Below are 26,136 nucleotides of genomic sequence, written 5' to 3'. Positions count from 1 at the left end.
TGGAGCTTAGTTCATGAGCACCATGGCAGGGAGCATCATGGCAGACAGGCATGGTGCTGGAGCAGTAGCTGAGAACTTATCTTCTAATTCTCAGACAGCAGGTAGAGAGAAAGAGCCTAGGTGTGGGCTTTTGAAACCTCAAAGCCCCTAGTGACACACCTCCTAATTCTTCCTAAACACTTCACCAGCTGGGAACCAAACAGTTGAACACACGAGCCTGTGGAGGCCATTCTCAGCCAAGCTGCCACAACTAGATATAGTTCCCAGTTGCATTTTCTTATTAAATTCCAGTCAGTAATTTACGTATTTGAGATCTGGGGATGCCATTCAGTAGTGCTTGCCTAACATGTGAGAGGCTCTGGGTTCAATTCCTAGAGGTATAAAAGAAAAAAAAAAAAAGGTGGTGGCACACGCCTTTAATCCCAGCAATCAGGAGGCAGAGGCAGGTTGATCTCCAAATTTGAGGCCAGCTTGGTCTACAGAATGACTTCCAGGACAGGCAAAGCTACACAAAGAAACCCTGTCTCTAAAAAACAAAAATAAAAAAAAGAAGACTCAAGAATTTACTTATTTGAAACCATAGCAATGTGGCATCTAAGTGCAGTGCTTTACCTTGGATAGCTCCTGTACTGTACTATCCTGATAATAAGACAACTGACACATTGTTGGTAGGGGACGGGAAAGTATTACTTCAGTATAAACTCATAAAGTTGGTGATGGCATTAATATGGCTATATCAGATTACTCAGGCCAGGCATGGTGGCGCACGCCTTTAATCCCAGCACTTGGGAAGCAGAGGCAGGCGGATCGCTGTGAATTCAAGGCCACACAGAGAAACCCTGTCTCAAGAGAGACAGAGACACAAAGAGAGAGACAGACAGAGAGAATACTCTTAGGCATGCTAAATAAGCACTTTAATCTGAACTACACCCAGTACAGAATGTCCTTGTTCTTATAAGTAAGAATACAGTGTTTCGAGGTAAAAGCGCTATGGTGTTCATACCTTCCTCTTAAGAGTTCATGGTGTCAGCAGGGCGTGGTGGCGCACGCCTTTAATCCCAGCACTTGGGAGGCAGAGGCAGGCGGATCGCTGTGAGTTCGAGGCCAGCCTGGTCTACAAAGTGAGTCCAGGATGGCCAAGGCTACACAGAGAAACCCTGTCTCGAAAAAAACAAAACAAAACAAAACAAAAAAAAACCAAACAAACAAAAAAAAGAGTTCATGGTGTCCATTGAGCATATCTTTCCCGGCAGATCAATAGTACAGAATTCAGGGTCCAGTACTGGGTAAGGTCATTCATCTTTTCTCCTCAGTGGCCTGCATAGTACCTGCCAGCACTGAAAGCTAGCCAACAGGGAGGAAGTTCTCAGGTCAGTCCCACTAATTTCTCTATGTCCTGCAACCAAAGTGAGCTGTATCTTCAATAATAGTTTTATCATCTAGGTAAGGTGCACAAACAAGAACAGTGGTAGCAGCCTATGTTGTTTTGGAGGCCTCTGTACCATACTTGGCACAGGCATTTTTATTTACTAACCCATGTCTTCTAGGGGAAGCATTGTCCACCTTTACAGAATACCTATGTTCAAATTCCTTTTTTTTTTTTTTTTAAGATTATGGTTTTTGTTGTTTGTTTTTAAGACAGGGTAAGCTGGCCTTGAACTCACCTACATGTGCCTCCCAAGTGTTGGGATTAAAACAGTGTATTACTACCCACACCTGGCTTTTATTTTTAAATTTGATTACAAAGTAATTTCCATAAATTTTCTTTTTTAAGGCAGAGACAGGTGGATCTCTGTGAGTTCAAGGTCAGCCTGGTCTACAAAGAGAGTTCCAAGACAGCTAGGGCTATTACACATAGAACCCCTGTCTTGAAAGACAAACAAAACAAAACAAATTTTATTTTTTAATGTTTGGACATTGGAGAGATGGCTCAGAGGTTAAGAGTACTGACTGCTCTTCCAGAGGTCCTGAGTTCAATTCCAGGCAACCACATGGTGGCTCACAACCATCTATAATGAGATCAGGTGCCTTCTCCTGGTGTGCAGGCGTACATGCAGGCAGTATACTGTATACATAATAAATAAATCTTAAACAAAAACAAAAAAACAAACAACAAAAACCTAAAAAAAAATGTTTGGACTGTCTCTTTTCTTTCCTTTTGTTTTTGTTGTTGGCGGTGGTTTGTTTGTCTGTTTTTGCCTTTTTAAACATGAGGCAACTCTGTAGGAGACCATGCTCAACTTTGTGAGTCTGCTTTAGCCTTTTAGTGCTCAGATCGTAAGCATGTGCCTCCATGTCTACTTAAACATGATTCTTCTGTGGAAGGTTTTTTTTTTTTTCACTGCTATCTAGTATTCCTATGTGGGTGGACATCTAAACTTTTGCTACTATAAACCATTCTTTAGTAGGTAAGACTGTTGTTTCATGCATGAGAATTTATTTTTAGGATAAATTCTGGAAATGCTTCGGGGGGTTCTCTATAAACACCATGGCCAGAAGTGTGTTGATCCACGAACCCCAACAAGTAATTGCTCGATCAAAAAATTTATTTTAAAAAATGGTTTGTTGGGCTAAACAGATGGCTCCCCAGTTAAGAGTACTTGCTGCTCTTAGAGAGAATCTGGGTTGGATTCCCAGTACCACGTGATGAGTTTACAACCAGTTCCAGATGATCTGTTGCCCTCTTCTGACTGCTCAGTGATCAAACATGCACTTGATAATGCACATACATACTTTGAGGTAAAACAACTTATTATTTGTGGGGCTGGAGAGATGACTCAGCTGTTAAGAGTACTGTCTGCTCTTCCAAAGGTCTTGAGTTCGATTCCCAGCAACCATATGGTGGCTTACTTCTAGTGCCCTCTTCTGGCATTCAGGTGTACATGCAGATAGAGCACTCACATATATAAAATAAATAAAAATTAAAAAAATATATTGTTAAGCCGGGTGCACTGGCACACGCCTTTAATCCCAGCACTTGGGAGGCAGGTGCAGGCGGATTGATGTGAGTTTGAGGCCAGCCTAGTCTACAAAGGGAATCCAAGACAGCCAAGATTACACAGAGAAACTCTGTCTCAAAAAAAAAAAAAAAATTATTGTTTGTCTGTGTGTGTGTGTGTGAATGTGGGCACACTCATGCCACAGTACAGGTATGAAAGTCAGGGTCAGCTTCTAGAATTTTATTCTTTTGTCACACTGTAGAGTCCAAAATTTACACTTAGGTTACTAAGCTTCGTGTTTTTACTCACTGAGCTATCTTGGCCCAAAAGAGTATAAAACTTTAGTTGAGGCTAATCACCATTAAACTCCAGAGTAACACTGAGTTCTGTTTTCTCTTTTTTCTTTTTAAAATTTATTTATTTTCTTTTTAGTTTTTCAAGACAGGGTTTCTCTGTGTAGCCTTGCTGTCCTAGACTCGCTTTGTAGACCAGGCTGGCCTCGAACTCACAATGATCCGCCTGCCTCTGACTCTGAGTGCTGAGATCAAAGGCGTGGGCCACCATGCCTGGATTAAAATTTAATTTTAATCATTTAAAATTAAGTGTAAATTTGTGTACATAAGGAATTATGTATAATTTGTGTAAATTCAGGTACATAAGGGCTCCTTGGAGAAGAGGGCATTGGCTCTCCTGGAGCTGAGGTTACGGGTGATGGTAAGCTGCCCCATCGGTGGTGCTGGCAACCAAACTCAGGGCTTCTGCACGAGTAGTATGAGTTCTGACAGATGAGCCGTCTCTCCAGCCGTTTCCTTCTGTTTAAGGACGGAGTCCCTTGTGGTTCAGATTGGCCTTTAACTCCCTCTGAGCCAAAGATGGCCTGAACTCCTGACTCTCCTCCTAACCCTGCCTCCCAAGTGCACACACTAAAGCAGTGCCATCATACTCGGTTCTGTGTGGAGCTGGGCATCAAACTCAGTGTCTCATGTACGCTAAACAAACACCACCAAATTAACTACATCTCCAGCCTGCTTTCTACTTTAATGACAAATAGAGTTGCCTTTGCTTTATAGTGTGCACATGAAGATTGAAGAAAAGATCACACTAACCTGTGGGAGAGATGGAGGACTACAGAATATGGAGCTGCATGGCATGATCATGCTTAGGATCTCAGATGACAAATTTGGTCGGATTCGTCTTCATGTAGAAAATGAAGATAAGAAAGGGGTACAGCTACAGGTGTGTAGAGGCTTCTCGTACTGAGTGTTTAGGCTTTGTCTGCCTAGCACAGTCTTTGTTCTGGGTTTTCTGATTGAGTTTTGCAACACCTTGAAATTAAACACAGGCTCTTTCTTGCTTGAGCTAGGCAAATACCCTTAAGGTCGTCGTCTCCCCCCCCCCCCCCCACCCCCCCGCGCCCAGGATTTACTTATTTATTTGTCTATTTGATTAGTTGTTACAGTTTTTCAGGACAGGGTTTCTCTGTGTAGCCTTGGCTGCCCTGGACTCACTTTGTAGACCAGGCTGGCCTCGAACTCACAGAGATCCACCTGCCTCTGCCTTCCTGATTCCTGGGATTATATCATGTGTCACTGTGCCTGGCTTTGGCCATTTTTTTTTTTTTTTTTTTTTTTTAAGAGATCAGGTGTTGCCAGGAGGTGGTGGCGCACACCTTTAATCCCAGCACTTGGGAGGCAGTGGCAGGCAGATCACTGTGAGTTCGAGGCCAGCCTGGTCTACAAAACGAGTCTAGGACAGTCAAGGCTACACAGAGAAAAATCCTGTTTCTAAAGAAAAAAAAGGGGGGAGGGGAGATATGAGGTGTTACTGTGTAGCTTTGGTCTTAAATCTTAAGTCTTTATAGAAAGTACACCTTTCCACAAAATTTAAAAGAATTGTAATTTATTAGGAATCCTATTTATGGCCATTTAAGCCCTAAGGGGCTTATTCACTCTGCTACATCTCCCTTTTTTTTTTTTTTTTTTTTTTTTTTCCTTTTTTTTTTTTTTTTTTTTTTTTTTTTTTTTCCTTTTTTTCTTTTTGATGTGTGGTAGTTGAGACAAAGTCTCACATAGGTCAGGCTGGCCTCAGTCTCACAATGTAACAGTATGACCTTGAACTTGTTATCATCTGATTCTCCTACCTCTAACTTGAGAGTGGTAGGTTTGCAAACAATTGAACCCAGAGCTCTGTGTATGCTAGGCAAGTACTTTGCCAACTGAGCTACATTTTGGGCTTCCTCTTACTTTTCATTTTTCCATTTTTAGAACATTTATTTATTTGCTATGTATGTGTCTATGTTGTGTATTTGTGTATATGTATCTGTGTGGGCATACATGTGCCATGTCATGTGTATATAGAAGTCAGAGGCTAACTTTTTGTTTTTTTATTTATTATACAGAGGATAACTTCCAAGTGTTGGTTCTCTTCTCCTTCTGTGTGGGTACCAAGGACTGAACTCGGGTCATTGGGCTTAGGAGCAAGTGTCTTTACCTGCTGAGCCATCTTGCTGGCCCCCTTCACTTACTCTGAACTTCAGGTTTCCTTCTCTTCTCATTCCAGACCCATCCAAATGTGGATAAAAAACTTTTCACTGCAGAGTCTCTCATTGGCTTGAAAAACCCAGAGAAGTCGTTTCCAGTCAACAGTGATGTAGGGGTACTAAAGTGGAGGCTACAGACAACAGAGGAATCCTTCATTCCTTTGACAAGTAGGTGCCTCTAATGGTTTTGCTCTTATCTTCATTGCCATAGCAAATTCTTTTGTGCAAAATGACTTGTCTTTTCAAGCTATATTTTGTGTAGTTTAATCATTTTAGTTTTTAAAGAAGATGTATTTATGTCTGTGTGTGTCTTTGTGTGAATGTATGCCACCTGGGAATAGGGGCCTATAAAGGCCAGAAGTCATTAGATTCCCCTGGAGCTGTGGGGTGACAGATGGTTTTGAGCCGCCAGTATATAGTTTACATTGGGATGTTACAGGTCTACAGTTGTCGGTAAGCTTATATTTTTCACTTTAACATTTTTCACTATTCCATACTCTCAATCTTAGCCCAAAGGCCAAGAAGCAGTTCTACTCTTTCTAAAGCTGAGGTGTGGTGACCTTGTTTTTCTTCTCAGTTAATTGCTGGCCCTCTGGAAGTGGAAGTGGCTGTGATGTCAACATAGAGTACGAGCTACAGGAAGATAACTTAGAGCTCAGTGACGTGGTCGTCACCATCCCACTCCCGTAAGTGAGGCCTTCCTAATCATGCTTTCCCTGAGTTGACTTACAGAGCTGCTTCCCGGGGTTTGGGAATGAATTTTTTGTTTTGTTTTGTTTTTTGTTTTCTGAGACAGGGTTTCTCTGTGTAACCTTGGCTGTCCTGGACTTGCTTTGTAGAACAGGCTGGCCTTGAACTCACAGCGATCCGCCTGCCTCTGCCTCTGCCTCCTGAATGCTGGAATAAAGGCGTGTTCCACCACGCCCGGCCACTGGGGATGAATTCTGAAGGCAGTACTTCACTGCATATCCATTCTGAAATGTTTATTTTCTTCCCCCTGTGGTAGTACTGATTAAACCTGATGGCTTAGACACAAGAGCTCTACCACTGATACATTCCCTGGCCTTTTTACCTGTTTTGAGACAGGGCTTCACAGGTTTCTAAGTTACTCAGATTGGCATTGAATATGTGGTCCTCCTGCCTTAGTCTCAAGAGTCACTGGGATTGCAGGCCTGAGCACTAGGCATAACTGATACACTTACTTTTTTAAAAACACCACTTGTGAGGAGCTGGAGAGGTGGCTAAGCAGATAAGAGCATTATCTGCTCTCCCAGAGGTCCCAAGTTCAATCCCCAGCAACCACATGGTGGCTCACAACCATCTCTACTGGAATCTGATGCCCTCTTCTGGCATACAGGTGTATACACAGATGGAGCACTCATACCTAAAATAAATAAATAAAATCTTTAAAAAACCACACATATCACTTGTGCAGCACTCTGGAGGCAGAGGCAGGCAGATCTCTGAGTTCAAGGAAAGCCTGGTCTACACAGCAAGTTCTAGGACGGCCAGGGCTACACAGAAAAACCTTGTTTCTAAAAACAAAAACAGCTAAACAGGTAAAACCAAAAAAAAAAAAAAGAAAGAAAAGAAAAGGCTAATACTCTGAACAGAAATCAAGAGAGAAAGTACTTAGTGGGAAAAGAGCAAAAAAGACCTTTGCCAGATGGTGAATGTTCTCTGACTTGAGTTGGTAGATCTCACAAGATGACTTATATTTGCCAGAGTGCATTGAGCTATATAGTTTGATTTGTTTGTTTGGCTTGGTTAGGTTGAATTTTTGTAAATAGAGTCTCCCTATGTAGCCCTGGCTGGCCTAAACTGAGAGATCTGCTGTCCTCTGCCTCTTAGTGCTGGGGTTAAAGGCTTCAAAACCATTCCCCAGTGGGCTGTGCATTTTGATTTTTTTGTTTGTTTGTTTTTTTGAGACAGGGTTTCTCTGTGTAGCCTTGGCCATCCTGGACTCACTTTGTAGACCAGGCTGGCCTCGAACTCACAGCGATCCGCCTGCCTCTGCCTCCCGAGTGCTGGGATTAAAGGCGTGCGCCACCACGCCCAGCTTGAGCTGTGCATTTTGAAAAGGATGGAATTTACTTTGAATCCGAAACAAACTATTGTAATGCTGGCGCTGTTTTCTTGAGTTAGGCTCTGCTTACTTATGTAGTCATCCAGTGGCCAGGACGACTGCTTTCCAGTCAAACTGCGTTTCCCTTTTTCTTTCACTGAATGTGGGAGTGTATTTTGGACACAACATGTCTACATCAGTTTCAGTAGATTTTGTGGAAGCTCTAAGTTATGATTGACATAAAGCATGCAGTGCAGTAAGCTTTGCCATGCATGCACCTGGGAACCTGTCAGCACAGGCAAGGTAAGCACGCGTGTCGTGCTGGGTGTGGCGGCTTGAGCACTGTGAACCCAGCACTCAGGAGACCAAAGTGGGATGACTCTGAGTTCCAGGCCAGCCTGGGCAACAGCGTGATACCCTGTCACAAGCAGCATTCCTGTCGCATACACATGTACTTCAAGTTTTTAGTTCCAGTGATATCTTGTATATTTCACTGGTGTACTCTCAGGGTACTCTGGAAATACTGTGTGCCTAAGGTTTGCTTCTTATACATCTCTAGTAGACTGCCTGTCATTACCTCAACAGCGCGCCTAGGCTTTTACCCTCTCCCTCAACCCTGTCACAGGCAATACAGGGCTTAATTGTGAGTCATGGAATATTTGTACTGTTGTATGCCTCCATTTTTGTTTGTTTGTTTGTTTTGTTTTGTTTTGTTTTTTTTTGTTTTTCGAGACAGGGTTTCTCTATGTGGCCTTGGCCAGCCTGTAGGCCTAGCTTGAGCTTCTGACATCTCAAAGCCCATCTCTAGTGACATTCCTTCAACAAGGTCACACCACCTAATAGTGTCACTCCCTATGGATCTGTGGGGGCCATTTTTATTCAAACCACCACATCAATAGAATTAGCCAACACACTTGTAGTTGAGAGGGCAGAGGTAGGAGAGTTCTGATTTCAAGCCTGTGCTATACAAAAAAAAGACCCTATTTTGAAAACAGTAAACTAATAATAGGGTAACTATTCACAAGTTCCTTTAGAACAATAGATAGCTACCTTGAGGCCCCTAGAAATGTAATTGTGATTTACCTGTGCCAACGGGGCTTTAAATGTCACATTTATAAAGGAAAAAAAAAAAAAAAATAGATAGCTACCTTGAACAGTGGCAGGACTCTTGCTGATGGGTGGACTTTTGATATTTATTTTAGTAGACTATTTTTAGAGTGCCACTGTTTTTAGGCCTTTCTGTCTACTCTATAATTATGGCTGTGGTGGTTTCCTGTGTCTTCGTTCAATTTTGCAGTAGCCTGAAGATGAAATCTTTTTTTTTTTTTTTTTTTTCCCCTTCTTCTTCGAGACAGGGATTCTCTATGTCACTCTGGCTGTGCTGGACAGGCTTTATAGACTAGGCTGGCCTTGAACTCTGCCTCCCAAGTGCTGGGATTAAAGGCATGTGCCACCATGCCTGCCTCTGAAGATGAAATCTTTTTTGTTTGTTTTTTGTTTTTCGAGACAGGGTTTCTCTGTGTAGCGCTGGCTATCCTGGACTCACTTGTGGACCAGGCTGGCCTTGAACTCACAGAGAGCTGCCTGCCTTGGCCTCCCAAATGCTGGGATTAAAGGCGTGCACCACCATGCCTGGCTCTGAAGATTAAATCTTTAGAAAATATTTTACCCCAGTGTCTAGCTGATCAGTTACAAATCCAAATCAGAATTGGGGCACAGAGAAGGAACCAGCACTGTAAAATTGATGGGAAAGAGTTAAAGTCGTTTGCCACCTTAAAGTAGTCTTTGTTTTCCACACTTACCCCAACTGTAAGCATTGAGTGTCACTGCTGAACTAAAAGAGGGTAAATTTAGAATGTGTAGGAGTGGATGACACTGCCTGTCAGCCATTTGTGGGAGTGCAAAGTACATCCTAACTAGCCCTGTTTCTTCTGTGACCAAAGACAGCCATGTATTTCTTTTTCCAATCTATTTCTATTTTGTCTAGTCTTTGTAGTCATGCTTTCATTTACCAAATAAATTCACTAAATTATAAATCAGATACACTCACTAGCATTGACTTCAGTAAGGTTTGAAACATTCTGAACTCTTTTTGAAACCAAATCTTCTCAAAGATCCAAGTTCACCTCTGTTATTGGTGTGTTAAAGAGTTTCGTTGTTTAAAAGTCCTAGAGCGATAGCTCAGAGCACTGGCTGGTCTTTCAGAGCTCCTAAGCTCAATTCCCAGAAACCACATGGTTGTTGGCTCACAACCATCTATACTGGGATCTGATGCCCTCTTCTGGCATGCAGGCATACATGTAGATACAATACTCATATACATAAAATAAGTAAATCTAAAAAAAATTAAAGTAGTTAGCTGGGCGTGGTAGTATATACCTACCTGTAATCCCAGCACTTGGGGAGGCAGAGGCAGGTGGATCTATGTGAGTTTAAGGCCAACCTGGTCTACAAAGTGAGTCCAGGACAGCCAAGACTACACAAAGAAACCCTGTCTCAAAAAACAAAACACAAAAAGTATTTAACAGGCTAGCAGACCATTAGTGATTTTTTTTTTTTTAACAACGAAAAATATATTGACAGACATTTGCAGTCTCAGTTCCCTGCTAGTTCCCACATTTGTTTTTTGTTGTATTTGTTTTGAGACAGGGTTTCTCTGTGTAACTTTTTTTTAACCATTTATTTATTTATTATGTATACTCGGCATGTGTGCCTGCCCTCTGGAAGAGGGCACCAGATCACATTATAGATAGTTGTGAGCCACCATGTGGTTGCTGGGAATTGAACTCAGAACCTCTGGAAGAGCAGTCAGTGCTCTTAACCTCTGAGCCATCTCTCCAGCCCTCTCTGTGTAACCTTAACTGTCCTGGACTTGGTTTGTAGACCAGGCTAGTCTTGAATTCACAGCCATCCTCCTGCCTCTGCCTCCAAAATGCTGGGATTAAAAGTGTGCTACACCATGCCCAGCCCAGAGCATATCTTAAATGCCTGTGTTCTATACAACTTGGATCCTTGAAGTTACTAAGCAGCATAATTTTTAGAAAACTTGAGGAAGAATTTGAGGTGTATGATCAAATTTAAGGTTGTTTTTCTTGTTGGAGTTCTCTGAGCTCTAGACATTTACAGTGACCAGCTGTTTGTCGTTCTAGATCGGGTGTTGGTGCACCTGTGATTGGTGAAATCGATGGGGAATATCGGCATGACAGTCGGCGAAATACCTTAGAGTGGTGCCTGCCAGTGATCGATGCCAAAAATAAGAGTGGCAGCCTGGAGTTCAGCATTCCTGGGCAGCCCAATGACTTCTTCCCTGTTCAAGTTTCCTTCATCTCCAAAAAAAATTACTGCAACATACAGGTACTCTGTTGTAACAGAAGACAGATATGGGAAAGGCAGGACAACTGTCTTGATAGGTAGCATGGTTTCATGTCCAGGCAAAAATCAAAGCTGAAAGCCAGGTGGTGGTAGTGCATGCCTTTAATCCCAGCACTCGGGAGGCAGAGGCAGGCGGATTGCTGTGAATTTGAGCCCAGCCTGGTCTACAAAGTAAGTCCAGGACAGCCAAGGCTACACAAAGAAACTCTGTCTCAAAACACACACACACACACACACACAAATCAAAGCTGATGTCTTTTGCAGATTCTAGTTTCGACTCATTTCTTATCTTTTCCCCCCTAGAACTTGCTGTGTAGACCAGGTGTCTCTCCAGCTCCTAGAGGGACGTACCTTCCACCCACCCCTACCCGCTCTGGTTTGCAGGGGCTAGAAAGATAGCTCAGGACTGAGAGGGTACTTACTGCACTTGGAGAGAACCTGGGTTTGCTTCCCAGCACCTACACGGTTGTTTACAACATTCCAAAGCTCCAGTTCTAGTGGATCCAAAGTCTCTTCTGCCCTCTGTAGGCACCAGGCACATAAATACGTGTATTTAAAATAAAATCTAAAAAGAAAGATCACTTGGTCTGTATATGTAGGACCATGTATGTGCCAACGTAATGGAGTCAATTCTTTCCTTCTTGGCAGCAAGGCAAACAAACACTTGTACCTACTGAGCCATCCTTCTGGCCTCAGATTTCTTCTCTAGATAAAGTTTTAAAATAAATAAAATATTTCTTATAGAATTATTTACTGATTTTACATGATTCATATACATTAAATTTATTCTGACCTCATGTATCTTAAAATCCGTTTTCATATGGCTTTCCAGTGCCTTGTTGTTGCTTTACCTTCTACCCAGGAAATGAAAACACATTAGTTTATATATTTAGTAGTGCCAAGAATCGAACCCAGCACCTGAGCATGCTAGGCAAATGCTTTATCACTGGGCTCTACTTTTAGTCCCAAATGTTTTTATTTAGAAGCAAATTAGTGCATAGGACTAGGAATATGACTCAGTGGAGAATGCTTGGCTAGCATACCAAAAGCCCTGGGTTGTTTAAAAAAAAAAAAAAGATGGCTCAGAGGTTAAGAGCACTGGCTATTCATCTAAAGGTCCTGAGTTCAGTTCCTAGCAACCACATGGAAGCTTGCAACCATCCATAATGATATAGAGTACTGTATAAATAATAAATAAATCTTTTTTAAAAAATGTGATTGTGAGCTGGGCATAGTGGCTCATCCCTTTAATCCCAGCACTTGGGAGGCAAAAGGCAGGTGGATCTCTATCTCTGAGTTTGAGGCCAGCCTGGTCTGTAGAGGGAGTTCCAGAACAGCAAGAGCTACAAAGAGAAATTCTGGACTGAAAACAAACAAGCATAAAAACACAGCATCAAAATAAGACTAATCTTAAACCAGGCAGTGGTGGCACATGCCTTTAAGCAGGCAGATCTCTTGAGTTCCGAGTTTGAGCCCAGCCTAGTCTATAGAGTGAGTTTAAGGACAGCCAGGGCTTCACAGAGAAACCTTATTTAAAAAATCAGAAGAAGGGCTGGAGAGATGACTCAGAGGTTAAGAGCATGGTCTGTTCCTCCAAAGGTCCTGAGTTTGATTCTCAGTAACCACATGATGGCTCACAACCATCTATGATGAAAACTGGTGCCCTCTTCTGGTGTGCAGGTGTGCATACAGGCAGAATACAATACATAATAAATAAATCTTTAAAGTGTGTGTGTGTGTGTGTGTGTGTGTGTGTGTGTGTGTGTGTGTGTGTATCAGAAGAAGAAAACACTAATCCTGGGGCTAGAGAGATGGTTCAGTGCTTAAGAGCATTGCTGCTGTCTTCCAGAGGACCCAAGTTTGAGTCCCAGTACTTAGCCATTTTGTCACTAGTCTCCTGTAACTGGTTGGTTGGTTTGTTTGTTTGTTTGTTTGTTTGTTTTTTGAGACAGGATTCTTAGGTATAGCTTTGGATGCTTTGGAACTATATAGGACAGGCTGTGCTCAAACTCACAGATTTGCCTGCCTCTGCCTTCCAAGTCTACATGGCTGCTCACAACTGTCTGTGACTCCAGTCCCAGCTGATCCAATGCCTACTTTTGGCTTCTGCTGCCACCAGACACACAAGTGGTACACAGACATACACTCAAAACACCCAAAAACATAAAGTAAAATTTAAAAAAGAAAAATCACAGTGTAATGGGGCTTTGAACACAAGAGACTGAGATGGATTTAATAAATAACACAGGAGAGTTCGCATACTGCATTTAGAATCAGAATGTTAAGTAATCGTCTTTCTAGAATGTCTGACTTTCCTGGCTTTTACATGTGGCAGCTGCTGTTTTATTGCAGCAGTTGTTTTTCTCTAGAGAGCAGATTTGATGATGCCATGAGCTGCAAGTGTGAGCTGAGTGCTCTTTAGTATTTCTAAGCTGCTTTTAGAGAATTTGCTGTAATCTGTGATGAAAAAGACTCACCATCCTTTTTTCTTCTCTCTCTCTCTCTCTCTCTCCCTCTGTTTTCCTAGGTTACCAAAGTGACCCAAGTAGATGGAAACAGTCCTGTCAGGTTTTCTACAGAGACCACCTTCTTAGTGGACAAATATGAAATCCTGTAATACCAAGAAGGGAAAGCCGAAAAAGAAGGATTTCAGATTAATAAAGAAGAAGCCAAAAGTGGCTGGAGAGTTTTTCCAAATTTACAAGCCATTGGAGCCCCCTCTTTTTTTTTCTGATACAGTGCACGTTCTCTGCGCTCAAGGACCCTCAACTTACCCCCAGCGTTGCGGTGTCACAGAGACATTCTTTGACAAAGAAATGACACTGACATAAAGGGAAAGGCTGCTGATTTCTTTGGCAGGTTTTACTGGCCAACAGGAAGAGAGCTGTCCAGGGAATGCCCCAGTAACCAGCTCTTCTGCCTCCACCTAAGTCTCCCCTTTATTTTAAGCCCTACATATAGTTATATTTCATACTTTGTTTTAAAAAGTTTTCTCTATAGATTTGAGTCTTTCACACCCCTTTACTTTGAGTTTTCTTTTAGTACACTCAGTCAATACTGGGATCATTTGTTTGTAGGTATTGTGTTTAGCACTCCTAGAACAAGGTTTTCTAAGCCATTCTTGACTTTAGACAGTACCAGAGAGCTGCTTAAGGGATGTGGAGTCTAGAAGCTGAAATACAAGGTTGTCTTATGTCCTCTCCTGTCTCCATCCAATGCTCCATCTCTTTACTAAGTTGTTCCCTTGTAAGCCATGCCCTTCCAGTTGCAGGCAGTACTGTGAATCCCACTCATGTCAATACTAACGGTAGCTGAGAAGCAGCTTTCAGGTGTACATACCTTTTCTAGATGCCTGATAAGATGGTTACACCCATTTCTACATACAATCATGTCTGCTGCTAATGCTGCCCAAACTTCCAGTTCTCATGTGGGACAGTTGAGTTAAAGCATAGTCACGCAAGGTGTCATAGTCCACTTAGATTCCTTGTGTCCTCCCCCTACCCCTTCCCAGATGTTCTTCCCCTCATCTTTTTCCAGCAGAAATGAGGCTAGAGGCTGCCATTTCCCCGTCAGCCCTAAACCATTGAAGAGACCCCCATCTTCACCATTTGAGTGGTAGCGATTTGAGAGGCAGGTGATTATGTTGGTGTGTGAGAGGGGTTACTCAAATACACTCCATCTAACCTGACATTTACCACTGCCTAGCCCTGTTTCTGAAAACCTTTTCTCCTCAGCCTTTTTGGTGTCATGTAGTCATTGTTTCTCAGCTCCATTTGACCCATTACCTTTTCAGCGGAGGCTGAATCAGCTGGTCCCATCAAGCACTGCACTATGCAGGGTACATGATAGTTTGCTGCAAGGCTGCAGGCACTAGCAGTGGGAAGCAGTACATGACAGTAGATGATATCCACACTCTGAGGTGGCTGGAGAGCAGAGCAGATACAAAAACCCTGGCTGGGATGGCTTGCCAAAGGGATCTCTAGCCTTTCCCTTTCCCCGAAACTGCATCAGGGAAGAATCCTTATCTCTAGCTTGGTTTTCATGTAAGGTTTTCTGACGAAGGGACTGGGATAAGAAGTCTGTCATGTAGTTAATAAGTAGACAAGAAATCTTATTAATCCAGTTGTATTTCAGAGTTGTTGCCCTATGATTTTTAAAGTCAAGTTTAATTTCACAAAGACTTTTTTTCTGAAGTTACTTTTGGGGTAATATTTAAAATGAGAGACATTTTGTAACCCTGTAAAATACATAGGGAATATAACATTCCAATGTACACAACGAAAGCAAATTCTTTAATCAAATAAAAGAATATTATAAAATGAAATGTTTACTGAACTCTTTGATGTCTGCTCACTGATTCATGGTACTGTCATAGGATCTAAAATTAAAGATTAATGATTTTTTTTTTTTTTAAGAAAATTATTCAAGTGTATTCATTGCCTTGTCTCCATTTTCCAGGTATTGTACCTCTCTGTTGTGTGTATTCAAGTCACACACACACACACAGACACTCCTGACAGTGTAGTTTTTGTGTAGGAGTGTGGAGTCTTCATTTTGTCAGGAGCAGTTCAGAGTCAAATGAAGCATTCTTTTTTTTTTTTTTTTAATATTTATTTTATGTATATGAGTGTTCTATCTGCATGTACACCTGCATCTCAGAAAAGGGCATTAGAGGTATATATAGATGGCTGTGAGCCACCATGTGGTTGCTGGGAATTGAATTCTGGACTGGAAGAGCAGACAGTGCTCTTAACCACTGAGCCATCTCTCCAGCCCCAAATGAAGCATTCTTGCAGTACCCAGGAGCCTTCCCTTTATCAAACAGTGAGGAGTAAGTGAGCCAGGAAGGTATGGAGGTGCTTTAGAAACTTACTTCCAGACCTGGAGAGATGGCTCAGAGGTTAAGAGCACTGGCTGATCTTCCAAAAGGTCCTGAGTTCAATTCCCAGCAACTAATTGGTGGCTCACAACCATCTATGATGTGATCTTATGCCCTCTTCTGGCCTGTAGGTGTACATGCAGGCAGAGCACTGTATACATAATAAACATAATAAATCTTTTTTTAAAAAACACAACAAAACGTATTCCCTTAAAAGGCTTCTTGCCAGGTGTGGTGGGACACACCTTTAATCTCAACACTCAGAAGGTAGAGGCAGGTGGATCTCTGTGAGTTTGAGGCCAGCCTGGTCTACTTAGACCTTGTCTCAAATCAGGCTTCTTACTACCTTTTATTTGGAAAAACACATTAACAACCAACAAATTGTTTGGAAGGCAGATTCTTCTCCCTAATAAATAGTTGTGTCAGGGATGATAAAATTTTTGTGATGGAGGCTAAGATTTTTGTCTTTTTTTATTTTACCTATTTGTTTTTTGGTTTTTCGAGACAGGGTTTCTCTGCAGTCTTGGCTGTCCTGGACTCACAACCATCTATAACGTGATCTGATGCCCTCTGCCATGCAGGTGTACATGCGGACAAAGTACTCACATACATAAAATAAATCTTAAAAAAAAAAAGAAAAGAAAAGATTGGGGCAGGGTGGTACAGAGAAACCCTTTCTTGAAAAACAAAACAAAAACTTGAGTAGCTGGGTATAGTGGTAATCCCAGGGCTAGGGGAGGCAGAAACAGAAGGATCTCTGAATTTGAGGCCAGCCTGGTCTACAAAGCCAAAGCCCTGGGGGTAGGCAGGGGAAAAAGAAAGATTGCCTTGTAGGCTTAGAAGCAAAGCCTTACAGGTGACCCCTTATTACACAGGGACACTTCTCAAAACCATGCCCCTCCGTTCCTTTCCTTGTACTTTTTTGTAGACACAGTTGCAGCTCTAGTGCGCTTTTCCAAGATGATGGGTAGAGAATCCACGAACCCCTGGGAGGGTTTGCTACTGACACAAAGTAGGCCTTTACAAAAGTGAGACTACCTTGCCCAACTAGGCTTTTCCTGCTCATAAACACAAGTCAAGCTACCTCCAGTTTTAGAAGCATGTACTTCTCATCCCGTCCTCTGCCAAAAAGGAAAGGTCTTTTACCTTGCTTCTCACTGAGCGCGGGCTAAATGATTATACGGCTGACGATAGCAGTGTGACCCAACAAAACTCACTCAAAATAAGATGATTTTTCTGTCTTGTTGGGTTTTTATCTTTTTTTTTTTTTTTTTTTTTTTTTTTTTAGTATTTCTAATAATGTGTATGTGTGTGATTGCGTGAGTGTGGTAGGTGCACATGAACGCAGGGACTGGCAGAGGCCAGAGGCATCAGATTCCCTGGAATTGGGGTCACAAGGGTGGTAAGTCACTATGGATGCTGGGAACTGATCAGATCCTCTCGAGCAGTTTATTGACTCATCTCTCCAGACCCATTTGGTTTTTGTTTTTAAAGTAATTTTTACTCTCATACTGCTTTAATTTTAAAAATTATTTTTTGTGTATGAGTCTTGCTTATGTGGATGTATGTACACCAGAAAGGCCAGAAGAGGGCATTGTGTTCCCTGAGACTAGAGTCTCAAGGAACCACCTTGGGGGTGAACCCCATGTGGTGCTGGGGATCAAATCCAGGTCCTCTAGAGGAGCAGCCAGCGCCTTAACAATTACGTCAACTCTGCAGCGCTCCCACATACACCCTTTAACTCAATGCCATGGTTCTTGGGTTTGATCTTTATAGATGACAAGTTGTGTTTCAGTGTCAAATAGTTGAAAACAACTCAAAGCCCCTAAATGTTCCAATTCAATTCTAGGAAACACCTGGGTACTCCCTATTTAATCAAGCTGATTAACAAACAGGAACAGGAACTGCCTTAAAAAGTGGTCCTGCAAATCCAAGACAATGAGAAAAAACAGAACTGATCTTATTTCTCAAGTAAGTGTGTATGCAATCTAGGGACTGAATTCAAGACCTCATATACTGGGAGCTGGAAAGATGGCTCAGAGGTTGAGAGCACTGACTGCTCTTTCAGAAGTCCTCAGTTCAATTCCCAGCAACCACATGGTAGCTCACAACCATCTGCAATGAGATCTGATGCCCTCTTCTGGTGTGCACGGGTACATGCAAGTAGAACACTGTATAAATAAATAAATAAATAAATAAATAAATAAATAAATAAATAATCTTAAAAAAAAAAAAAAAAAAGGCCTCACATACCAAACAACATGCAGTCTACATTTGGGCTACACTCGTCCTGACTGCTTGTTCTTGTCTGCTCATAGGCAGGTCCTGAGTCAGAGGCGGACAAGACCACTGCTGGCCAAAGTCCCCACATAGCTTGATTGCATTAGTTTTGCATACAAATGTGGATTGTGCAAATTGTCTAAGACCAACTGATAAAAGAGCAGCTTCACCCCTGTGAAGGTAAAGTTTGAGCAAGCTTTCCACCAAATCGGATGCAATGAAAAGGTACCTGGCATCACTGATGCCACTGCACCTACACCAATAATGCAGTTTAGGACCCAAAGGGGTCACAGAGGTGTTACATGACAAAACTTTTCCTAGGGAGACACAACACACAGGTCCACTCACCCCCCAGAAAGGGACCACATGACAGACCAAAGGATAGATACCACCAAAGTTCAACTTGGTGAACCAATGAGTTTTATTGGGGTTACTTACAGAAGTATTGTTGATAAGTTTCTTTATAGGAGCAGAAATGACTCAAAAACAGCTGTATCACAAGCCCACCCCAGCACAAGTAACTGCTCACATGAGCTGGCAACCTAGAGTACACCCTGTAGGCTGCTCAACAGCCAGGAGAGCCGCCTTTCCAAGAGATTGGTTGCTTTAAACCTCTTCCAGGCAGCTTGTCTAAGGACCGTTGGCTTTCATTACTTACTCCGGCAGGGAGGAGCCTAGAGAACGTGGTCAGTTTCAGGGACTTCCTGAAGCTATTTTGAGTTGTTTACCTTCCTTCTTAAGGAGCCTCCCTACAGGAAAGAATTTCCATCTTGAGGACACCATTACACAACAAAAGGGATAGCTTTCTGGGAGAGGGAGTAGGCCGCCCATAGAGGCTGCTGGCCAAATCAGTAACATTCACCCTCTTCTGGAGCCAGAGGGAGCAGCACAATTTGAGAAGAGGGGCAGAATAAGAAACGTGCCAAGGGCAAATACAGGAGGAGTGTGGAAACCAACTCTTGCCAGCTACAGCCAAGTGTGAAATGCTTTGAAGAACTCACCCTTCCTTCCTTCCATATCCAGCCTTTGCCCTCTTCCCCTGCTTCAATTTCGGAAAGTCTGAAGCATGCTTGGAAAGCTGTTTTCTACTTTCTTCGCTTCCTCCCCCTTTTCTGAGCTCCCAGCCAGCTGCTCGACCTCTTGCATAACTGTGAGAGAGCGCTGAGCTTTTTGATGGGCCCCAGATGTGGAATGGGATGAGGGTGGAGCGGTAGGGGCGGGAGGTCTTTAGTCCCCTGAGTGCTCCAACTGTGGGAACGGAGAGGCCAGACACAGCAGGAGAGGGGACCAATTTCACCTCTCCTTGGTCATAAGGTCAGCTGGTCCCCTGCATTGGCAGGACACTGAGAAACATTACGTGCTTTTTAAACCCCCTGCCTCAGCATCATTGGCCTCCGGCAGGTTTAATTACTACTTCACAGTCCTCCTGGCCAACTCAGTAAACAGCAGCTGGAGGTTAAGAAAAAGAGTGAAGAGTTCGAGACACCCCATTATCTGAGTCCCCTCTCCAAATGCTAGGTCTTCACATATGGAACAAGATAATTTTGTTCTGTTTTTCTCTTCGCTCAAAAACACACTAGAACAGGCTGAAAGTCACTGTTGTGATATGTGCCTCAGGAACGTTGGCCAGAGCTGAAATATTTCCACAAGCCTCACATAATATGAAGAGAGGTAGAAAGAGACTTACTGCATACATCTTGGGGCTTCTTGGTGTCCACAGTCTGTCTTACTGCTATTGGCTGGAGTGGGTGGCAAGTGGGACCCTTTCTCCCCCTCCCTCTTGTCCAGTGCTTGGCTGCCTCTAGTTTAACTGCCAGCTGCAAGTACCCCCTACTAATTCTGGCCCTGTCAATGAGTGACCAAATTCCTGCAGTTCAGTCTCCTGCCACTCCTGGGTAAGTGAGAGAGGGCGCAAAACAAAAGCCACTGGATCAGAACAGGGGTTGCGCATTCCAGAGAGGGCTTTTCGTTTTACATTTTTTTGGCCAACCCATCCCCTCTGGAATTTAGGCCAGACTTGGGGGCTTCCTGCTTCTTCCTTCACTGAGGAAGTGTCTGCCAGTCCTCTAGTGCAGGACTCTCTCGTTTGAGATCAGCTCCCTGGCGGCCTCCCAGCGGTCTCCTGGGGCAAGAGCAGGCTTTGCAAGGTACGGTTCCACTGGCAGCTTGGATTTCTGGGTAGGGGTTGAATTGGCAAAGGACTTCACCAGGCTGGTATCGTAGACCGTTCCCCTCTTTTCTTCCACACTCTCACTCCTCAGCCAACCCTGGTGTCTTTCTACCCTGCCTCCAGCTCTGTCTGTCACCCAACAAATTTGTGATGGAGGTGACTCTACAGAGGCAAGAAGATGATTCCATCCAGCTTTCCTGGGTCCTGTAGTTTGCACCATACTTTTTGTTTTTCTTTTCTCTCTCTCTCTCATTTTATTTATTTATTTATTTATTTATTTATTTATTTATTTATTTATTGAGACAGGGTCTCTCTGTGTAGTCCTGTATGTCCTGGAACTCAGGCTGGCCTCAAACTCACAGAATTCTGCCTTCCTCTGCCTCCTGAGTGCTGAGATTTAAAGGTGTGCACCACCACCACCGTCTGGCTTGCACCATACTTTCTTTCTTTTTTTTGGGGGGGGTGAATTTTTGAGACAGGGTTTCTCTGTGTAGCCTTGGTTGTCCTGGACTCACTTTGTAGATCCACCTGCCTCCGCCTCCTGAGCGCTGGGATTACAGGCGTGTGCCACCATGCCTGGCTTGCACCATACTATTAACAGCTCTTCCTGTTAATTTCTGAAGCCTGGTGTGCAATTATTAATTCTATCTACAGCTCTCTAGGGCTTGGAATAAGGAAGAGGAGGGGCTGACAGGGGGAAGACCTGTGTGCCCTCAGTAGCTGTTCAGAAAGAATAGTTGAGAATCTGTGGCAGGATTGTGGTAGGGCTCATTGGGAGTCAGTGGAAGACTCTAGCATCTTGGGTAGGGAATAAATAAAGAAGAGCTTGAAGACTCAGAGTGGAGGGTGGTCTAGGAGGGTCAGAAGGGGAGAGCGGAGGAGACGAGGAGACGTACGGCGGTGGTGGCTGTGGTGGTGGTGGAAAGCCCAGCTGTACAGATGAACAAAGCGGGCGCTGTGCAGGCGGGGGAGGTGCTGCTATGGGAAAGGCTGGGTGGGGGCCTTGGGCTCCAGCACCACAAGGGCGTCTTCTCTAGCTGGCCAGGCGGACCGGACGGGATGGGGGCGGGGACTCGGGGGGGGGGGGCGGGACAGGCTCCCTCTCCTCCTACTCAGCTGGCTTCGGTGGAAAAGCAACAGTGTCCTCGCTTGCCTGAGGCCGCTGGGGCCCAGCTGGGCAAAGGGACTGGTGTCCCCCAACTCCCTACAAGGTAAGCGTGCCCCTCCCACTATGCCTTTGGGTTCCACTCGCCGTATGGCTGGGTCTGCAAAAGGGAAAGTCCTTGGGACCAGACGAGGTCAGTCTAGCCCAGAGGGCTTGGTAAAAAGGTGCTATGCCAGGTGAGTGCGTTGGCGGAAGGGGCTTTGTGGGCCGCCCTCCATGAACTACTTGCTTTTGCCCTCCGGAGTCGTTGCCAGCGCCACCGCCAGAGGGGGCACTGGTACCCTGAGGAGGGACCCACCCCTATCCCACCCCCGAGCCTTACGGGACCTCGATTCTCCTGTGGGTACCTCGACGACCAGTATCCCACACTTGCAGTCTCGGGTTGGGGTACGCGTTCGTGTCCTTGTCTACAGCACCCCATATGGTTCCTCTCTACTACAGTAGGAAAGGGTATCCCCAGAAGTCTCCGCTCTTGTCCCAGGTCCAGCAGCCTGGATAGACTCGACGATGTGAAGTCCTGCTATGAGGCGTGGGAGTCAGGGAGGGATCCTGGGGTTTCCACATCTAGGTCTCCTGGGCACTCCTCCAGGACTCCGGTGTCTTCGAGGGTCCCAGAAGCCTCCAAGGGAGACCTGGGATGACTGAGCCGCAGGCTGTCGCTCCGCCTCCGCGGTCTGGATCCAAATACAGCGCGGAGTTCCCCCACAGAGGCCGAGCCCCGTCATCCGGCTCCCCCGGGATGGGGAAGCGCGGGCCGCCGGCTGGGTGGGGCCGCGGGGCGAGGGGTTGCCCAGGCGCCGCGGATGCTTCCGCCCAGGCCAGCGCAGTGGGGACTTGGCTCGCGACCGCACGGCCCAGCGGGGGACTCAGTCAACTCGGGTGGGGCTGCATTCTGGGCCCGTTAGCTCAGCGGTCCCGGAGGCTCCCGGTGACTGACTCATCGCACTTCGGACTCACCCTACAGCGGTCACACAAACAAGACAGGCCACTAACACGAGCATCCGCACAGCTCCCACGCATAGTATCTCACGCCTCACCTCCACGCGCCCTCAAGACACGTCACACCGACAGCCCAGTGTCACACCACTGGTGCACACAAGAATCCTTCACATGCGCCTCGACTTCATCACACACTTGGTACGCTTCACACCACGCACTTCACGCGCGGGAAAGCGTTGCCAGGAGAGGCGGCGGCTTCACTCACACGCAGCCTCTCGCACACACGCATCCCCCTCCACACACCAGCCCCCTTCCTGCAGCTGCCATGTCGCCCCCTTTCCCTGCCGTGCAAACAAGCGACTTCTTCTCTCGGCCCGGCTGAAGAAAGGCCGCTTGTCCCAGGGCCTGGCGGGCGGGGCAGCCGCAGCAGGCGGCCCAACACTGAAGCCTTGTCCCACCGGGTGGCCCAGGGAAGGGTAGCCCTTTCGTGTGCGGGGATCCACGAAGCCTGCGGGTTTCCAGCATCGCTCCCCAATTACGTCTCCCCGCCAACGACTCGTCCTAACTCTGTCTTCTCTGTCCCCGACTGTCCACGTCTCTCTTCTCCCGTTTCTGGGGTTCCTTCTTTTCCCACCTGCCCCACGATTTCCCCCTCCGAGGTTTTCTAAAGCGCCTAGTTCTTCCTTTGCCACTTCTCCTACTTGGGGGGACTGTATTCGAAGTTCTCCTGCCTACACGATGCTGCGCTTCTCGGGGGGGGGGGGTCCTTTTGCCTCCCCACAAGTAGTCTCTGAGCTCACTGTCTCATCCCCAGCGTTACTGTTTTTGGTTTTTTCCTTTTTTTTTTTTTTTTTTTGAGACAAGGTCTCATGTAGCCCAGGCCGAGGCTGGCCTTGAGTGGATAATATTCCGGTCGCCACATCCGGAGTACTTGGGAATTGGGTTTACAGGCGTGCACCACCACACCCGGGTTTCCTCGCCAGGTTTCAGTTTTCCCTCCTCTCTAGGCTCCCGCGATTTCACACTCCATATCCCTGCACCTCTTGCCCGTCCACAAACCCTCTTTTCTCTCTGCCTTTTAAAAAAAAATTTTTTTTTTTTTTTTAATTTCTCATTTCTTCTCTACACTCCTGGCCCTTGGACACTTGCCCTGCTTCTCCTGGATAACCTGCCCCCTACTCCTCACCCCCGCGCGCCCCGCCTCGGCCTCAGTTTCCTTCCCGTCCTGACTCCTTCCTCTACCGGTGGCCCTTCTTCGAAGGCGGATGTGAGTAGGGAAGACAAAAGTCACTGTGACCCAAAAGACCTGGATCTACAGCTATGCATTGCCCCTCGCGATCTGCCGGCTGGCCCCGCGGGACCCAGGTGAGGGAGGGGGACCTGGCTTTTCGCTCCGAGGATAGCTTTTGACCTTTCTTCTTGGGCCCTTCCTTCAGTGCTTGCTGTTGCTAGAGCTGTTGGCTTAAACCAGGACTCCTTTCACCTTTGAGTGCTAAGACTTGGGGACAAGTGTCGGGTGTTGGCAAATTGGGGTTGGGGCTAGGGTTACCTGTGGGAGTTCCCAGTCCTTATACTGTAGGGCGTCTTTCCCTCAGTTCATAATAATCGCACAGCCTGCCCCCCCCCCCTCTCCCCCGCCGCCGCTTAGTCTGGCTAGGAGGCTGAGAAGGATTGCAGAGAGCCAGGCCGACTCCCCAGCAGTGAGAGGCACACCACAAGGGCCTTTGGCAGGGGGGGGGGGCATCTGGGCACAGCTGAGTTCCCCAGAAGTGCCACACAGAGTGGGTAATTACAGCCCTAGATACAGATAGCAGCCCCAGCCAGCCCGTGGAGGGCGACAGGGGACAACCCTGCTTCTCCAAGGCACATGGGGATTGGGGTCAGAGATGAGGGCACCTGGGCCATGGTGAGATCCCTCTATTGAAACACTGCCTGAGCCCAGGTCATGTTGGTCTGGTGTCTTTTTCCTCTGCCGGGGCTTAGGTTTCTGAGCTGAGGCTATAGCCTCGCACCTTCCAATTGCTGTGCGGTTTCTTATCATCTCTCTACACCTCTCTCCTTATCTCTTCCTCTCATTTCACCTCCTTAGTCCCTTCTCGTCTCTCCTGGAGTCACTCTTATTTCCTCACTAGCCTAATTCCTTTACAGTCTTTATCTCCATTTGAATGTATTGAGTGTAAATAAGCAAGCGCTTCACAGGTGACAGTGACAAATGTTCCATCGAGGCAGATGGGGAAACTGAGGCCCAGACCTAAATGCCTTCCACAGCTAATCATAGCTGCCGTTTTTAGATTGCTTTGCAGTTCATAGAGTGTGATTTAGTTTACTGCCTGGGTCTTCAGATGACCTTTCATTTTAAAAACTAAGTTTGCATTTTATGTGTATAGTGTTTTGCTTGCATGTATGTCTGTGCATCATGTGTGTATGTGTGGAGCCCAGGGAGGCCAGAAGAGGGTGAAGGATCCCTAGAACTGGAGTTAACAAATTATTGTGAGCCACCATGTGGATGCTGGGAACAGAATTCCAGTCTTTCGGAAGAACAACAAGTGCTCTGAACCAAAGAGCGATTTCTCCAGCTCCCGATCTCTCTCTCTCTCTCTTCACAGCTTTCTTGAAGGTTAATCTATATAGCATAAAATCAGCCCAAATTAAGTATGCAGTTATCTTTAGTATATTTACAGAACTATGCAGCCATCATTGAAACTTAATTTTAGAACATTCCTGTTGCAGGCTGGGAGGATGGCTTAGCCAGTAAAAATGCTTGCTGCTCAAGCCTGAGGACCTAAGTTCAAATCCCCAGCGCCTGTGTCTAACTCTGGGGGTGGGACAGAGGCAGGAGGATTGCTGGGGTTAGATGGCCCACCATCTAGGCCACCAGCCTAGTTCAGATTTGATGGGATACCCTGACTCAAGGGAATAACTCCAGGGGGTTGGGGGGGCAAGGCAGGGGGAGACACCGGACATCTGCCTCTGGCCTGTGCATATGTGTCCAAACACACATGACATCGCCCAACAAAAGAACATCTCTGTTGCACACAGCTCCTCAAAAGTCTTATGCCCGTTCACAGTCTATCTCTGTTCTTCTCCTAGCCCCAGACAAGCCCTGTTCCAGCTAAGTTTCTTTTCCTTTAATTATTATTATTCTGGTTTTTATAGAAGATTGACTTGACAATGAGACTTTAGTGGCTTGTTTAATCCAAGTACGGTGGCTTACCTGACTGGTCTAAACCCAGCAATTGGGAGGGGGAAAACAGAAGTTCTAGACCAGCCTGGGCTGCATAATAAGTTCTAGGCCAGCAGTCTCAACAAACAAACAAATAACAACAACAAAACACCGCTCCAGGGTCCTGGGGTTGTAGCTCATTTGGTAGAACGGTTGCCAAGTGGTGTCGTACTTGCCTGTAATCCCAACACTTGGGACACAGAGGCAGGCGGATCTCTGTGAGTTTGAGGCCAGCCTGGTCTACAAAGTGAGTCTGGGACAGCCACAGCTACACAGAGAGACCCTATCTTGAAAAACTAAAACCAAACACAAACACAAACAAAAACCCTGGATCCATCCCTAGCACCACATGAAAGAGGGCATGATGTCATAACAGCTGAGGTGTATCAGGAAGGTTAGAAATAATTTCAAGCTCGCTCTTTCTATGTCTCTGTCTCTGTCTCTGTCTCTGTCTCTGTCTCTCTCTCTCTCTCTCTGTGTGTGTGTGTGTGTATGTGAGAGAGAGAGAGAGAGTGTGTGTGTGTGTGTGTGAGAGAGAGAGTGTGTGTGTGTGTGTGTGTGTGTG

General features: G+C 45.4%; 2 protein-coding genes across 14 annotated transcripts in view; both read left to right on the top strand.

The window, feature by feature from the left end:
* Positions 1 to 13,890, top strand: part of Arcn1 (archain 1) — a 30,490-nt gene extending 16,600 nt beyond the window's left edge. Inside the window, exons 6-10 of the mRNA XM_051156318.1 lie at positions 4,010 to 4,175; positions 5,499 to 5,646; positions 6,056 to 6,164; positions 10,693 to 10,897; positions 13,443 to 13,890. Of these exons, the coding sequence (XP_051012275.1) occupies positions 4,010 to 4,175; positions 5,499 to 5,646; positions 6,056 to 6,164; positions 10,693 to 10,897; positions 13,443 to 13,532 (718 nt within the window). The 3' untranslated portion in view covers positions 13,533 to 13,890. The remainder of the gene's footprint in view (positions 1 to 4,009; positions 4,176 to 5,498; positions 5,647 to 6,055; positions 6,165 to 10,692; positions 10,898 to 13,442) is intronic.
* Positions 13,891 to 20,018: 6,128 nt separating this feature from the next.
* The window catches only part of Phldb1 (pleckstrin homology like domain family B member 1), a 52,225-nt gene continuing 46,107 nt past the window's right edge, over positions 20,019 to 26,136 (top strand). For 2 of the 13 annotated variants that reach the window (XM_051156304.1, XM_051156303.1), the window contains exon 1: positions 23,478 to 23,713. In XM_051156304.1, coding sequence (XP_051012261.1) covers positions 23,669 to 23,713 — 45 coding nt within the window. In that variant the 5' untranslated portion in view covers positions 23,478 to 23,668. Of the gene's footprint in view, positions 20,222 to 21,364; positions 21,456 to 23,475; positions 23,714 to 26,136 lie in introns of those variants that run through there. The other 11 variants (XM_051156308.1, XM_051156309.1, XM_051156306.1 and 8 more) reach the window with 10 other exon arrangements.

This window comes from Acomys russatus, chromosome 14 (assembly GCF_903995435.1).
Source record: "Acomys russatus chromosome 14, mAcoRus1.1, whole genome shotgun sequence".
Taxonomy (NCBI): Eukaryota; Metazoa; Chordata; class Mammalia; order Rodentia; family Muridae; genus Acomys; species Acomys russatus.
The sequence above is the reverse complement of the archived record's forward strand: the minus strand, read 5'-3'. Positions and strand labels throughout refer to the sequence as shown.